This window comes from Podarcis gaigeae (assembly GCF_964106915.1).
Source record: "Podarcis gaigeae genome assembly, chromosome: 5".
Classification (NCBI taxonomy): Eukaryota; Metazoa; Chordata; class Lepidosauria; order Squamata; family Lacertidae; genus Podarcis; species Podarcis gaigeae.
Genome location: NC_139681.1, coordinates 92,216,896 through 92,232,412, shown reverse-complemented (window position 1 = coordinate 92,232,412; position 15,517 = coordinate 92,216,896). Strand labels below are relative to the sequence as shown.

At 46.9% G+C, this 15,517-nt stretch overlaps 1 protein-coding gene across 6 annotated transcripts in view; it reads left to right on the top strand.

Annotated features, from left to right (window-relative positions):
- Nucleotides 1-15,517, top strand: part of MCF2L2 (MCF.2 cell line derived transforming sequence-like 2) — a 207,151-nt gene that overhangs the window by 162,967 nt on the left and 28,667 nt on the right. For all 6 annotated transcript variants that reach the window (XM_083739151.1, XM_083739155.1, XM_083739152.1 and 3 more), the window contains 5 exons: nt 764-985; nt 4,240-4,332; nt 5,301-5,379; nt 8,281-8,353; nt 14,147-14,256. In XM_083739151.1, coding sequence (XP_083595277.1) covers nt 764-985; nt 4,240-4,332; nt 5,301-5,379; nt 8,281-8,353; nt 14,147-14,256 — 577 coding nt within the window. The remainder of the gene's footprint in view (nt 1-763; nt 986-4,239; nt 4,333-5,300; nt 5,380-8,280; nt 8,354-14,146; nt 14,257-15,517) is intronic.

Genomic DNA, 15,517 nt, shown 5'->3' with positions numbered 1-15,517 from the left:
GCCAATCGTTTAATTTTAAGTCATCTGTATGATAGCTCTTTTACCTCTTTGAAAAGCAGACCCCCATCATTATTAAAAAGCTGCTGCCCTTTTGCTTTTTAACCTTTCTACCCAGTACAAGGCCAACCTAACTCAGTATGTTCTTCAAGCTATGCAGTATAAATTCCGTGTTTGTAGGCAGTCGTCTAAGTGCCCCAGGTACCTTGATGTCAGCAGTGTGTCAAATCAGCTCAACATTCCACTTATGCTGGCTGACAAAACAGGAAGTGATTTCCGTCAGAGGGATTATGACCCAGGGGATAATTAGAAAGTGGAACCTTTTTTCTTGCTGGTGGGGGTGTGCAGGGGTGGAGGAAGGGGGGTGTGGTGGGGGCAGACCGCCCTGGGTGTCTTCGCTGAGGGGGGTGACATTTGGCAGTTGTGGGTGGGCAACGCGCCGAATGTCCACCATCGGCGGCTCGTTCCGCCCCCAGCTGCAAAGCGCATGCGCCACTCTGTGCATCCGAGCAGCTATCCCATGCCTGGGAGGGCACCTTCTGTGCCCCGCCCCTGCCCCCCCTCGGGAGCACGCCTGCCCTGGGCAGCGTGGGCATATGCTCTGCTGCTGGGTGTGTGGAGTTTGAATATAAACAACAAAGACTCATGGGGCACCTTAGAGGCTAACAGATGTATTAAGGCATATGTTTTCATGGACTATAGCTATTTATTCAGCTGACCTATGGGTTAGCATCTTCCTTCGTACAATTCTTCCCTCTTTCATTAGGGAGATGTGCATGAGCTTGGGAAACTGCTCCTGCAAGGCTCCTTCAACGTTTGGACGGACCACAAGAAGGGTCACAACAAAGTGAAAGATTTAGCCAGGTTCAAGCCAATGCAAAGGCACCTCTTTCTCTATGCAAAGATCCTGCTGTTCTGCAAGAAGCGCGAAGAGAATACCGATGGCCACGAGAAGTCTCCTTCGTACAGCTTCAAAAATTCTCTAAAGGTAAGTGGTTTGTCATGGTTGAAAGTGGTGTGGAAATCTGCAAGCCACCAACTGTTTTAAAGCGTGCATCTGGAATGCCACTGGGATATTGGAAGCTGCCTTCTACCTTGGTCATTCTAATGGCATCACTGGCACTGATCAGCAGCAGCTCTTAAGGGTTTCAGATGGGGTTAATTCCAGGGACTGAACCTACAAAGTTCTGTGTGTGAAACAGACGCACTACCACTGAGACTACCCAAATGGCCTGGAATAAACTTTCGCCTGCCTGCTGCCTGTAGAGAGCTGTAGATGGGAGGAATACTGTTATGTACTGAGATTGGGCCCTATAACAATAGGCAGGTAGGATCCTAGAATGCAGCAACCGATTGGATTGCAGGAGCAGCCCAATCAGGCTCCAGGAGGGAAGCGGAATCAGCCAATCACACAGGACCTATTGTGTAAATAATGTATATAAAGCCAGTAGTTTGGAGGAAAACTCTTTCACTGTTCTGACGAGCTGCAATAAAGAGCATGAAATCACTACGCGACTCTGAGTGTATTTCAAATACCCTCACCTTTTTTGGAGGAGAGTACTGGAGACTTGTAATGGTACTGTGAAATCTGTGTTTATCTACAAATTCAGTAGAAAATAATGGGAAGAGATCCCTGGAGCAGCCAGTGAAACTGCTGGTCCTACATCAGATTCCACAAAGCGAGAGCAAGCCAAGCCAAAACTGAGATAGGTCAGGGGTGGGGAACCTCTGGCCCTGGTCCCAACTTGACCTGCCTCACTGGTATGCTCACCTGTCCCAAACCTGACATCATATGTGATGCCCCTAACCTGCAGAGAACTCATTTGCACATCCAAGCAGAAAGTAAAATATTGGTAAGAATCAATAGGGGGTAGTGCTCTCTCCAGCCCTCTCTCTATAAAGGCAATTGATCAGGGCGACCAAACCAATTTATGTGCTGAAACCAGGGTGGAATCTGGTTTGAAAAAGACCCAGATACTCAGCTTCATCCAGGCACAACAACATTTGCTCAGACACCATCCTCTCAAATCCCTTATCCTTGTTGTTGTTTAGTCGTTTAGTCATGTCCGACTCCATGGACCAGAGAACACCAGGCCTCCCGCAACAGGCCTCTTCCACTGCCTCCCGCAGTTTGGTCAGACTCATGTTCGTAGCTTCAAGAACACTGTCCAACCATCTCATCCTCTGTCTTCCCCTTCTCCTTGTGCCCTCCATCTTTCCCAACATCAGGGTCTTTTCCAGGGAGTCTTCTCTTCTCATGAGGTGGCCAAAGTCTTGGAGCCTCAGCTTCACAATCTGTCCTTCCAGTGAGCACTCAGGGCTGATTTCCTTCAGAATGGTTCGGTTTGATCTTCTTGCAGTCCATGGGACTCTCAAGAGTCTCCTCTAGCACCATAATTCAAAAGCATCAATTCTTCGGTAATCAGCCTTCTTTATGGTCCAGCTCTCACTTCCATACATCACTACTGGGAAAACCATAGCTTTAACTGTACGGACCTTTGTTGGCAAGGTGATGTCTCTGCTTTTTAAGATGCTGTCTAGGTTTGTTATTGATGAGCCCCTTATCCTAAAAAGGGGCATTTGCAACCTATTACCTCTGTGTCAAGAGAGGGCTTTTTCTGGAGGGGATGTACTACAGTCTCCTTCAAAGCAGTTGGAACCATTCCCTCTCAGAATGCAGCATTCATCCCTCCAGCCAACCCCACTATGCAAGCCAAGATGTGCAGTGGTTGGCAAGGTCTGTGGTCTGCTGAACCCTGCAAGTATTCTGTCCACATCAGCAAGCTATACGAGAACTCAAACTGATCCCACAAGGTGTAACTAAATGGAACTCTAGGAATAATGCCAGGATTTGCGTTAACTGCAGTGTCATTCATGCCAACCAAGTCAGTGAAACTTTCTTTGCCCTGGGGCAAAGAAACAACAAGCAATTTCAGCTTTGTTTTCACTGGTGCTTATAGCATTTCAGCATCACTTCTTGTGCAAGACTTCCGGTAATACAGCAGGCTCTACCTGCTTTTGAAGTATTTTTTTTTGCCCCAGGAGAAAAAATCCAGTTTCATAAACAGTCTGACCTGCTAAGCTAAGATTTGAGGCATGATCCACCATGCACTTGCCTGTGATCAGACCTTTTGTAGATCCCCATCGTTCAACCCAGACACTGAGGTCCAGCGCCAAGGGCCTTTTGGCAGTTCCCTCACTGCGAGAAGGGAGGTTACAGGGAACCAGGCAGAGGGCCTTCTTGGTAATGGCTCCCACCCTGTGGAACGCCCTCCCATCAGATGTCAAAGAAATAAACAACTATCTGACATTTAGAAGACATCTGAAGGCAGCCCTGTTTAGGGAAGTTTTTAATGACTTATGTTTTAATGTATTTTTAATCTTTTGTTGGAAGCCGCCCAGAGTGGCTGGGGAAACCCAGCCAGATGGGTGGGGTATAAATAATAAATTATTATATCAAGTTGATGATTATTTAGATTTATATACCACCTTTATCTTCCAAGGAGATCAAGATGGTGCACATCATTCTTTTCCTCCCCATTTCATCCTCACAACAGTTTATATATAAACTGAGGCAATGATACATGGTCTCTGTGTGAGTGGGCTTGGTTATCGTGGAGTCGACAGGCCAGGCACATTCATAGAATTTTAGAGCTGGAAGGTATCATGAGGTTCTCTGTGGTCCAGCCCCCTACAATGCAGGAATCTCTTTGCCCAACCCATGACCCTGAGATTAAGAGTCTCCTGCTCTACCAACTGAGCTATACTATTTGCGCTCTTACCTTGTCTTTTTATCTTGTGAACTGCCCTGAGATCTTGTGATGAAGGGCAGTACAGTGCTACCTCGGGGTGCGAACGGGATCCGTTCCGGAGCCCGTTCGCATCCTGAACAGAACGTAAGATGCGACAGTGCGTCTGCACGTGCGCGGGTCGCATTTCGCCGCTTTCGTGCATGATGTCGTTTTGACTGCGCATGCGTGAGTGGCGGAACCTGGAAGTAATGTGCTCCGTTACATCCGGGTCGCCGTGGAGCGCAACCTGAAAATATTTATCCTGAAGCGTATTTATGCCGAGGTATGACTGTATATAAATCTTAATAACAACAACAACAACAACAAATGCATGTTGTACTGGTTTCATGTGCTCTGTTATATGAACTAAAAAGGGTTAGGGAAGGCAATATCATTCTATATTGCGGAGGCAAAATATCGCGTTCTACATTCAAGGTTCTCTTTTCAACAGATGAGCACGGTTGGTATTACTGAAAATGTCAAAGGCGATAACAAGAAGTTTGAGATCTGGTACAACGGCAGAGAAGAAGTCTACATTATTCAGGTACTGTAAGCCATGCTTTTTCTGATCTACACCTGCCTTTCCTCTAATCTGCTCCCACATATTATTAATTCCACCGGTGTGATAGTTGGGCAGGTGTGGAGATGACAGAGGGAGGGAAAGAGAACCTGCTGGGAGTCACACATGGCTCCCAAGACATAAGACATGTCTCAAAAGAGCGTGAGCTGAGCTGTTCCTAGCTGAGATCTCCACAGCTGCAAATTCACTAGACAGTGTTAAGTAAGCCACTATTCGCTTAGGGTTAAATGGCATATTCCATCCCCACCACACACCTTTTAATTCATTTACTTATTTATTATTACATTTATATCCCACCTTTCCTCTGAGGAGCTAAAGGTGGCGAACACAGCTCTCCTTATCATCACAACAACCTGTGAGGTAGCTAGGCCAGACTGAGAGACAGTCCTAGACTACCTCAGGGAACTTCAAGGCTGTGGACTCTTGTCTCCTAGGGCTCAGTCCAGCTTCCCCCTCACAAATTCTCCCCGCTCCACACACCAGTTGCCTTGCTCCTAGCTGTCTGTGATGGAACATGCTCATTTACCCCATGCTTCAGGTAGGCTTAAAAAAAAAAAAAAAACATTCCCCAGGTGCCCGAATATTCGTCCAGCCAGATTTTCATCCAGCACATTTTCTTTTTTAAAAAAACAGCAACACACAATATTCTCCTTCCTCACTGAAACACTGCTCCAAGCCAAAAGAGGGGTGGGGTTAGCTTCACCACCGAACCTTTTGCCTACGGAAATCATTTTTTGAGGACGGATGTCATCAACAGAAAGGGAAGGAATCGTATTATCTGTGGGTGCAGATTTCCTGGTGGAGGAATACTCTCATGATCTGAAAGAGGGTGTATGGCAGCACAGATGAATTCACATGAACTATTCAAGGCTATTCAAGGTGACTGCCTGGATCACTTGTGATTTACATCTGTCCTTTTTTTTCTCCCCTAGGCTGCTTCCGTGGAGCTGAAGAACACCTGGGTTTCTGAGATTAGAAAGGTCCTGACGGGACAACTGGAAGCTTGCAGAGGTAGGGCACTGCAGAGAGAATGGTTTGATATGTGTGTGTCACAGCTGTGTTCCCCATCCCTCCCTTTTCCAAGGGCTTAATATTTCCCAAACTGTGTGTCACAATTGTTCATGTAATGAACAATAAATTAATTGTATTTTTATAGGTCCTTATGAGCTCACAGATCCACCCACTGCTGTGCCTGCCCACTGTGTCTCTGTGTGAGTCACTGTTCTGGCCTTGCCGTCAGCTAATCAGGCTCCTTGGGGAGGTTTGTTTTGCTGCAGCTCTGCCTTGATCAGCTCATTTAATCTCTCCTGAATTTCCATCAATCTCAAGCCCTAGTTTTGCCTGGTGGGGCTGATGGGAGTTGTAGTCCAAAATGTCTGGAGGGCACCAAAGTTGGCGCAGGCTGAGTTAAAGCTGTGTGCTGCATGCTTCCTAGGAACGACACAGCTCTGACACTTGCTGTTGACATTATTGACACCTTCTGCATTTATACCATCATGAGTGTGTACACACTATGCATTTGAATCCTATGGCCTCCCCCTAAGAATCCTGGGAACTGTAGTATATCCCTCAGAGAGCTACAGTTCCTAGCACCCTTAACAAAAACACAGTTCTCATGGTTCTTTGGGAGGAGCAATAATACTTCTCACGTATGGTGTGTTTGGTATTACTGAAAATGTCAAAGGCGATAACAAGAAATTTGAGATCTGGTACAACGGCAGAGAAGTCTATTCAGGTACTGTAAGCCATGCTTTTTCTTATCTCCACCTGCCTTTCCTCTAATCTACTCCCAGATTTTATTAATTCCACTGGTTAGTCCTCAGCTATCAAAAGAGGAGGAAACATTGACATTGTGGAAGGGGCTGTAAGTCGGGCTTTCTTGCAGAGCATCCCAGCTGTGCTTTGCTCCTGAGAAACTATTTTACAGTGGGTGGGAAGGGAAGCATGTGAGAACAAAGTGATTCCTGTCCCTCTCTTCTTGCGACAAATCACCCAACTGACATTGAGCCAGGTGACGTTGGAGGATACCTCTGCCAGATACAACTCATATTCCGGGAAGAGAGCATCCCTGCCCTTCAGGTACACCCATCTCCTTTGTCACTGGATTTCCATCCAGGGTGTAACATTCAAATCCTGCCTATGCGCATAAAATCCGGTGCACAGAGATCTAGGTCACACAGTCATGAATGGAATCCAGCAATTGGCCACATGATCTGGGCCTACGCATATTGCGTTTTACATGCGTAGGTAATATGAACTGTAACCTGCATTCGGCGACTGAAGATGCCACAGGCAAGACAGGCATGCTCACAGACGAAAAAAGGAGGATCTTATTCACACATCGCATATTAAAACTATGCAATTCACACCATTCTGGTAGCCGCCAACAAAGGATGGCTTTAAAAGTGGGTTAGACAGTTTCACGGTCTTCAGCGGCAACTTGCCATGATGGCTATGCCTTTGCTGTAAACGAAGATATATCTCAGTGCAAACATGTTAAGCGGTTGGAAGATGAAAGTGAATAAAAACAATGTTCCAAAAAACTTAAACCTGCAGGCAAACAGGAAGGGGGGATTAAAAATACATTAAAGCATCGGTCATTAAAAACTTCCCTAAGCAGGGCTGCCTTCAGATGTCTTCTAAAAGTCAGGTAGTTGTTTCCTTGACATCTGATGGGAGGGCAGACACTACTACTGAGAAGGCCCTCTGCCTGGTTCCCTGTAACTTTGCTTCTCGCAGTGAGGGAACTGCCAGAAGGCCCTCGGCGCTGGACCTCAGTGTCCTGGCTGAACAATGTTGGTGGAGACGCTCCTTCAGGTATACTGGACCGAGGCTGTTTAAGGCTTTAAGGGTCAGCACCAACACTTTGAATTGTGCTTGGAAACGTACTGGGAGCCAGTGTAGGTCTTTCAAGACCGGTGTTATGTGGTCTCGGCGGCCGCTCCCAGTCACCAGTCTAGCTGCCGCGTTCTGGATTAGTTGTAGTTTCCAGGTCACCTTCAAAGGTAGCCCCACGTAGAGCGCATTGCAGTAGTCCAAGCAAGAGATAACCAGAGCATGCACCACTCTAGCAAGATAGTCCAGCAAAATGCTTTTCATTTGGCAGATGGAGGGCACAGTCCCCTGCCCTTCTGCACCCACCACCTGAGGCACGTGGCCCAATGAGGTTCATGATTCATCCGGCCCTGTTAGCTCAAAAACCTGGGCATGGTGTTCATATCTGCCTGGTTCACACATACTACTAAAACTGTGGGTTATTGTTAAGTGTGAACCCTGCCCAATAGCTTAACTCTGGTTTCTTTACTCTCTGGTGATCTGAGGCCATGGGCTGTTTCTGGCTTAGAAACCTTGGTTTGTTTTAACCACGGCCTGATGTTGCATGTGAACACAGCACCCTTCATTAACCATGGTTTGCTTGGTCACCTGGCCATGAAGTCAGACCGGCTGGAAGACAAACTTTGGAAAGCTATGCTATGATTGGTTTGATTGCCTGTTGGGCAACTCATAGTTAACTTGTAGTATGTGTGATCTAGGTCACTCTCTTTGTGCTTGTGCACAACAAATCACATAGGGCGGCACTTAAGAATATTTTTTATTATTTATACCCTGCCCATCTGGCTGGTTTCCCCCAGCCACTCTGGGCGGCCTTCAGCACATATAAAAATCCTAGGAAAGCACATTTAAAACTTCCCGATACAGGGCTGCCTTCAGATGTCTTCTAAAAGTTGTGTATTTCCTTATTTCTTTGACATCTGATGGGAGGGCGTTCCACAGGGAGGGTACCACTCAGAGTGAACTTATTAAAATTAATAGACCTAACTTAGTCATGATCATTAATTTCAGTGGGTCTATGCTGAGTAAAACTTCGTTGAAAGCTGCACAAATCCAACCTTTCCTTGTTTTCTTTAACAGAGGCAAGCCAACTACACCAAAGAATCACCGAGAGTGTGTACCATGCACCCATGAATTCATTCAGCTCCTCCAGGTAATTGCTATCTAGGATGCTATTTTATAGTACAGTGGTACCTTGGGTTACATATGCTTCAGGTTACAGACTCCGCTAACCCAGAAATAGTACCTCGGGTTAAGAACTTTGCTTCAGGATGAGAACAGAAATCGTGTTCCAGCGGCGCAGCAGCAGAAGGCCCCATTAGCTAAAGTGGTGCTTCAGGTTAAGAACAGTTTCAGGTTAAGAATGGACCTCCAGAACGAATTAAGTACTTAACCCGAGGTACCACTGTATGCTGTTTATTTTTTGAAAGCACATGGGAGCCATACAATCCAGCTTCACTGCAGAGCATACCAGATATACATACATACATAATCTTAGGGTGGTGCTGTGGTCTAAACCAACGAGCCTAGGGTTTGTCGATGAGAAGGTCGGTGGTTTGAATCCCCGTGACGGGGTGAGCTCCCATTGTTCAGTCCCTGCTCCTGCCAACCTAGCAGTTTGAAAGCACATCAAAGTGCAAGTAGATAATTAGGTACCGCTCCGGCGGGAAGGTAAATGGCGTTTCCGTGCACTGCTCTGGTTTCGCCAGAAGCTGCTTAGTCATGCTGGACACATGACCCGGAAAAACTGTCTGCGGACAAACGTCACCTCCCTCGGCCAGTAAAGCGAGATGAGTGCCACAACCCCAGAGTCGTTTGCAGTGGCGTAGCGTGGGTTGTCAGCACCTGGGGCAAGGCAAGTAATTTGCACCCCCTAACCCGTGGATTTGCGCCCCCTATCCCTAACCCCCAGATGTTGCGCCCGGTGTGGCCGGCCCCCCCTGCACCCCCCACGCTACGCCACTGGTCATTCGCGACTGGACTTAACGGTCAGGGGTCCTTTACCTTTACCTTTTTATGCCACCTTTCCACAGTTCAAACCATGCTCAAGGCTGCTTACAACATGGGGGAGGAGGTTTATTGGTTTGTTGTTGTTTATATTATGTATTTTGTGGTTTTATATTGTATTTAAATGTTTTGGACCACCCTGAGATCTACAGATGAATGGCAAATTTAATAACAAATACATAAATATCTACATGCATAAATAAGAAAATACGGAACTGCAATGTGACAAAAAGTCATGCCATAATAATAATAATAGAAAATATAAATACATAAATAAATAGTACACAAACTGAACAATTTTCACATAAAACACAAGATCTGAAATACAGATACAAAAAACCACCAGCAGCAGCAGCAACAGCAGCTGCAACTCTCCCCGCAACAACACCCAAACACAAGGATCTTTTGCAGCAGCCTCAGGTTTTGTAGGTGGAGTCAGTCCTTCCTCCTGAGCCAAGTGGAACAAGACCTGCAAGGCAAGGGGCAGTTCTTCCAGGACTCACAGCCAAGATATAACTAGGACTACAGGAGAATAGCACCTTGGGTGGGGCCGCTCTGCATCTCAAATTGCTTCACACCTAGAGGCTCATGGAATATACTCAAAACCAGGAAGCCTGATTAAATTGATTAGCAGCCTGGCGTGCTGTGGGAGCCTGTTGCCACCTCCTCATCCTGCTTGCTCAATCCTATCTGCCCACTATTGCTAAACTGTTCCTCACACAGTGCAGGCACCTTTCCTCTGCTGCCTCTGGTGTTCCCTGCTTATTGCTCCATATATTCTGGAGCTGTTGCCTGATTCCTCCCTTCTTTGCTCATGTACAGTGGTACCTTGGTTTACGAACTTAATCCATTCCGGAAGTCCATTCTTAAACCAAAGCTGTAGTGCCACTGTATTCTGCTCTGGTCAGACCTCGCCTGGAGTACTGTGTCCAGTTCTGGGCACCACAGTTCAAGAAGGACACTGACAAACTGGAACGTGTCCAGAGGAGGGCAACCAAAATGGTCAAAGGCCTGGAAACGATGCCTTATGAGGAACGGCTAAGGGAGCTGGGCATGTTTAGCCTGGAGAAGAGGAGGTTAAGGGGTGATACGATAGCCATGTTCAAATATATAAAAGGATGTCACATAGAGGAGGGAGAAAGGTTGTTTTCTGCTGCTCCAGAGAAGCAGACACGGAGCAATGGATCCAAACTACAAGAAAGAAGATTCCACCTAAACATTAGGAAGAACTTCCTGACAGTAAGAGCTGTTCGACAGTGGAATTTGCTGCCAAGGAGTGTGGTGGAGTCTCCTTCTTTGGAGGTCTTTAAGCAGAGGCTTGACAGCCATATGTCAGGAGTGCTCTGATGGTGTTTCCTGCTTGGCAGGGGGTTGGACTCGATGGCCCTTGTGGTCTCTTCCAACTCTATGATTCTATGATTCAAAGCGTTCTTAAACCAAGCTCTGCTTTCCCATAGCAGCGAGGGATTCAATTTACAAATGGAACACACTCAACAGGAAACGGAACATGTTCTGCTTCCAAGGCAAAGTTCAAAGACCAAAACACCTACTTCCAGCTTTACAGCGTTCTTAATCCAAGTTGTTCATAAACCAAGCTGTTCTTAAACCAAGGTACCACTGTATCTGCTAGGGGCTCTTTCAGAACGCCACCTATCTCAGCCTCCACTTGCTGCCCCTTTCCCCAGTATGCCATGGGAGCATATTCACCCAGTGCTTTTCAAGCTGCACTGGCTCCCGGTGGAGTACAGGGTCAGATTTAAGGTGCTGCTTTTGACCTTTAAAGCCCTTCACGGCCTAGGACCCTCGTACCTACGGGACCGCCTCTCCTGGTATGCCCCACGGAGAGCCTCAAGGTCCATAAATAGCAACACCCTAGTGGTCTTGGGCCCTAAGGAAGTTAGATTGGCTTCAACCAGAGCCAGGGCCTTTTCAACTCTGGCTCCGGCCTGGTGGAACGCTCTGCGGAGGCTTGGGAGGCAAGCTATGCAGCCATATGGTTGACGGGGCACAGCTGGCGGGCGTGCAGGGAAAGGGAAGGCCGCCGGCAAAGCCGCGCAGCTCCCCCACTCGCCCCTGAGAGGCCAGCGCCCGGGTGCAATGCGCCAGTAAGCCCAATAGGAAAGATGGCTCTGCTGGCAGGTCTCGTCCCCAGGAAACTGTCCTGATAGTAAGAGCTGTTTGACAGTGGAATTTGCTGCCAAGGAGTGTGGTGGAGTCTCCTTCTTTGGAGGTCTTTAAGCAGAGGCTTGACAACCATATGTCAGGAGTGCTCTGATGGTGTTTCCTGCTTGGCAGGGGGTTGGACTCGATGGCCCTTGTGGTCTCTTCCAACTCTATGATTCTATGAAGCAGTTGCGAAGGCTGAAGGTCCCTGCCTGCCCATGTCTGCCTAAGTCACCTCCTCTTCGGGGTTCCCCCCAAGAAATCTGAGACTGTGTCTGTGCATTGCCAATATTGCTGCTTCACCAGCCTGATCATCTTCGATGCTGGCCGCCGCTGAGGAAGTGAAGCTTGCAATGAGTTCTCTGGGCCTAATTGAAATCAAGAGCTTAGCTCAGTCGGTTAGAATGTGGTGTTGACGATGCCAAGGGTGCAGGTTCGATCCCCGTAAGTGATTCGCCAAAATTTTGTGCTTGCACACAAAAAAGTCCCAGATCCAAACCTGGCATCTCATCCAGATGTTGCTGTTGTTTAGTCGTTTAGTCGTGTCCAACTCTTCGTGACCCCCTGGACCAGAGCACGCCAGGCACTCCTGTCTTCCACTGCCTCCTGCAGATTGGTCAAACTCATGCTGGTAGCTTCAAGAACACTGTCCAACCATCTCGTCTTCTGTCATCCCCTTCTCCTAGTGCCCTCAGTCTTTCCCAACATCAGGGTCTTTTCCAGGGAGTCTTCTCTTCTCATGAGGTGGCCTAAGTTTTGGAGTCTCAGCTTCAGGATCTGTCCTTCCAGGGCTGATTTCCTTCAGAATGGATAGGTTTGATCTTCTTGCAGTCCATGGGACTCTCAAGAATCTCCCCCAGCACCATAATTCTCATCCAGATAAGGCTGGGTATAAGCTTTTGTGTGCGTGAACATGAAAGCTTATACCCAGAACAAACTTAGTTGGTCTCTAAGGTGCTACTGGACAATATTTTTTAAATTTATTTCGATGCATCAGACCAACATGGCTACCTACCTGAATCTAGATAAGGCTGGGTAAGAAACCCTAGACAGCTACTGTTGGTCAGTGTGCATACACTAGATGGAATGCATCCATACGAGTTTGCATCCCACATGCCCATGCAGTTCGTGTGAGCCACATTGTACATGGATCAGGCAGACCTGTGAGCCACAGGTGTCGTTCTCCCTGCCGCGTCTGCTTTGCCCCTTAGTTACCTCTGGTGAGTAATTGCAGAAAAGAGGAAATTTTGCAGCAAGACAGTTTCCCTTCCTAGCTACCATTCCAGAGAGCAGCTGTTGTGCTGGTGAGAGCAAGAAGGTTTATGCAGCCTCTATGCAAACGAATTGGGTGAGCAGTTCAGTAGTGGGGGTGTTTTCCTTTAACTCTGAAGCAGTAACTGCTGTTGATTTGCGTGTCCTGCACTCTGCTGAGAGCACCGCTGGCATTTGAGCCCTGCAGTTTGTAAAGCAGTATAATGGATGCATGTTCCAGAAGGCTGGCTGCGTTTCTGGTATCTCTGCACTATATGTTTAAACTATTTTAAACATTCATTCCCTTTCACGAAAGAATCATGCAGCCTGTAGTTCCCAGAGGGAGGCAATAGAGATGGGCAAATATGCCAATTTAAGTTTCTCTCGTTTCTCCAGATTTAAGTTCAGTTTGGCACATCAGTTAACAATAAAGGTAAAGGGACCCCTGACCATTAGGTCCAGTCATGACCAACTCTGGGGTTGCGGCGCTCATCTCGCTTTATTGGCCAAGGGAGCCGGCGTACAGCTTCCGGGTCATGTGGCCAGCATGACTAAGCAGCTTCTGGTGAGCGCCGTTTACCTTCCTGCTGGAGCGGTACCTATTTATCTACTTGCACCTTGATGTGCTTTCGAACTGCTAGGTTGGCAGGAGCTGGGACCGAGCAATGGGAGCTCACCCCGTCACGGGGATTCGAACTGCTGACCTTCTGATCGGCAAGTCCTAGGCTCTGTGGTTCAACCCACAGTGCCACCCGCGTCCCAGTTAACAATAGAGTTGCCATATTTCAAAAAGTAAAATTCCTGACACCCGCGAAGTTGTTGAGGTTTTTTAAGGAAACCCAACCCTAACATCTTTTTGAGCTGTTTCCGCTGCTTTTCCCATCCTGTTTTTCCCCTGCTGTATATTGGTGTTTCCCCTGACATTTTGCTGATTCGACGTATGGCAAACCTACTTTACAACTTCAAAAAAAAAAAAAAAACCCCTCATGAAAAATTGTCAGCATTTTCATGCATGTATCTCCTTGTCTTCACATTTTTGCAAGCAATCTTCCTTATTTAATGCATTTGGGTATGCCATTTTCATTTATATGTGCATTTTTAAAGTCACACTTTCCGCTAATATATGCTTTTTTTGTACACCTTATTGGTTGGATAAGTTTTGCATTGCGAGATTTGGAGAGGTGCAAATTTCAAAGGATAGCTTCATTCCAGTTTGTGTACTGTATCAAAAAAATGGGACTTAGGGAAGTTTGCATTAAAATCTGAACCAAACCAAAACTTCTTCCCCATCCGCTAGTACAATCTGCTAATTTTGTGAATGGTTTCTTATCTAGTTGTTTGGTCCACAGATGACTGAGCCTGGCTTGCTGCGCTTATTTATATTACCATGCTCATTATATGCCCAGCAAATTATCTTCCATCTCTCATTGTACATTCTTACAGTCCAAAGCTCATTTTGACAGGAAGGATTTTAACTGGGGTGCCTATTTTAACAACGCTTGTTGCATTTCTTTTGTCTCTAAAGGTACGGCAGGAAATCCATGAGTTTGTGCGAGAACAAATCTGAGCTCTCAAGCCTGGAAATGTCCAATAACCGGGACAGGAACATCAGCCCCAACGCCAGACAAAAAAGAGGTAGGCAGTGCAGAGACGGAAGAACTCTAAGGCAGAAACCTAGAGGAGATGGTGCGCATGCCGTTTCTCTCTGCAAATTTCAGCAGCAAATTTCTCCTTTCCCACACCAGCAGTTTGACAAGAGGGCAGAAATTGGGGCTTCAAAGTGACCTGCATGAACTGCAGGGTGCCTTCTGGTCCTGATCCACACTTTGCAGGGACAACACACACAGGGATTTCTGGAAACACCTTTGAATGACAACACAGGGCTCGCCCTCACTTCTGCTTGTTGCATGCCTAGAAAGCACGGGTTCAAGTGATTTCCCACTTGACCCGCTCCTTTCCCAGGGGAAACCCACTCTTTGGTGCTAAATCAGAGCAAGCATCAATCCAAAGAAAACTTGAATTGCTGATTGCTCTTGGGGGAAGGGGGAAGCTGCAGGACAAGAAGTGTGAATGATCCCTTACTGAACTTGCCTTGGCTGTTATGCAAAGTGCTGGGCCACTTCACACAAGAATGGACAGGACATCGTTTCATCTCTTATCACTTGATTGCATGATGCTTGGGACTTCTATCACTTGGAACATCAAGTGATGAGTGCAAAATCAAGCGATGGCTTGGGCACATAGTGCTGGACTTTCATGTCACATTGTATGCAGGCAGGCTTTCCCACTCAAGGCGCTTTTTAACTGGAGTTGCTGAGGATCAAACCTGAGGCCTTCTGTGCTCTGCTACTGAGCTAAAGCTACTCCCTGAATGGTTACGATTTTGACACAGGGGCCATACAAAGCTTTGACAGCAAGTCAATCGACTGATGCTCTGTATCATCTCAACCAGTATTGTCTCCCCTGACTAGCAGTGGTTCCTCAGGACCTCAGGTAGAGGACTTCTGAAGCTAGCTGAGCATCCTTTTAGCTGGAGGTGCCAAGAGAGCAGAATCTGAATTCAACTGGCAGCTCATTTGCACGGTGGAAAGTTTATATCAGGCAAACATTTCTCTAGTTTACAGCAACTTGTTTTGCAAATGCTGTTATGCGATGAGAGGGCACAAGGCAAACCACTCACCGTGTGGTCTTGTGAATTCTTCATTCATTCTCCAATGAAAAACATGTACTGCAATTCCATTCATCTGAAGCATTCTGTAGATTTGGAGAGCAAGAGTGCTGCTACCTTAGGATTTTTCAAAATATCAGGCTACACATTATGCATTTAGTAAGCCAGCAGTTTCAGCCGTTTGAGGTTTGGTCAGTCTTGCCAAGTAGCAGATTCCAGACCATTTGA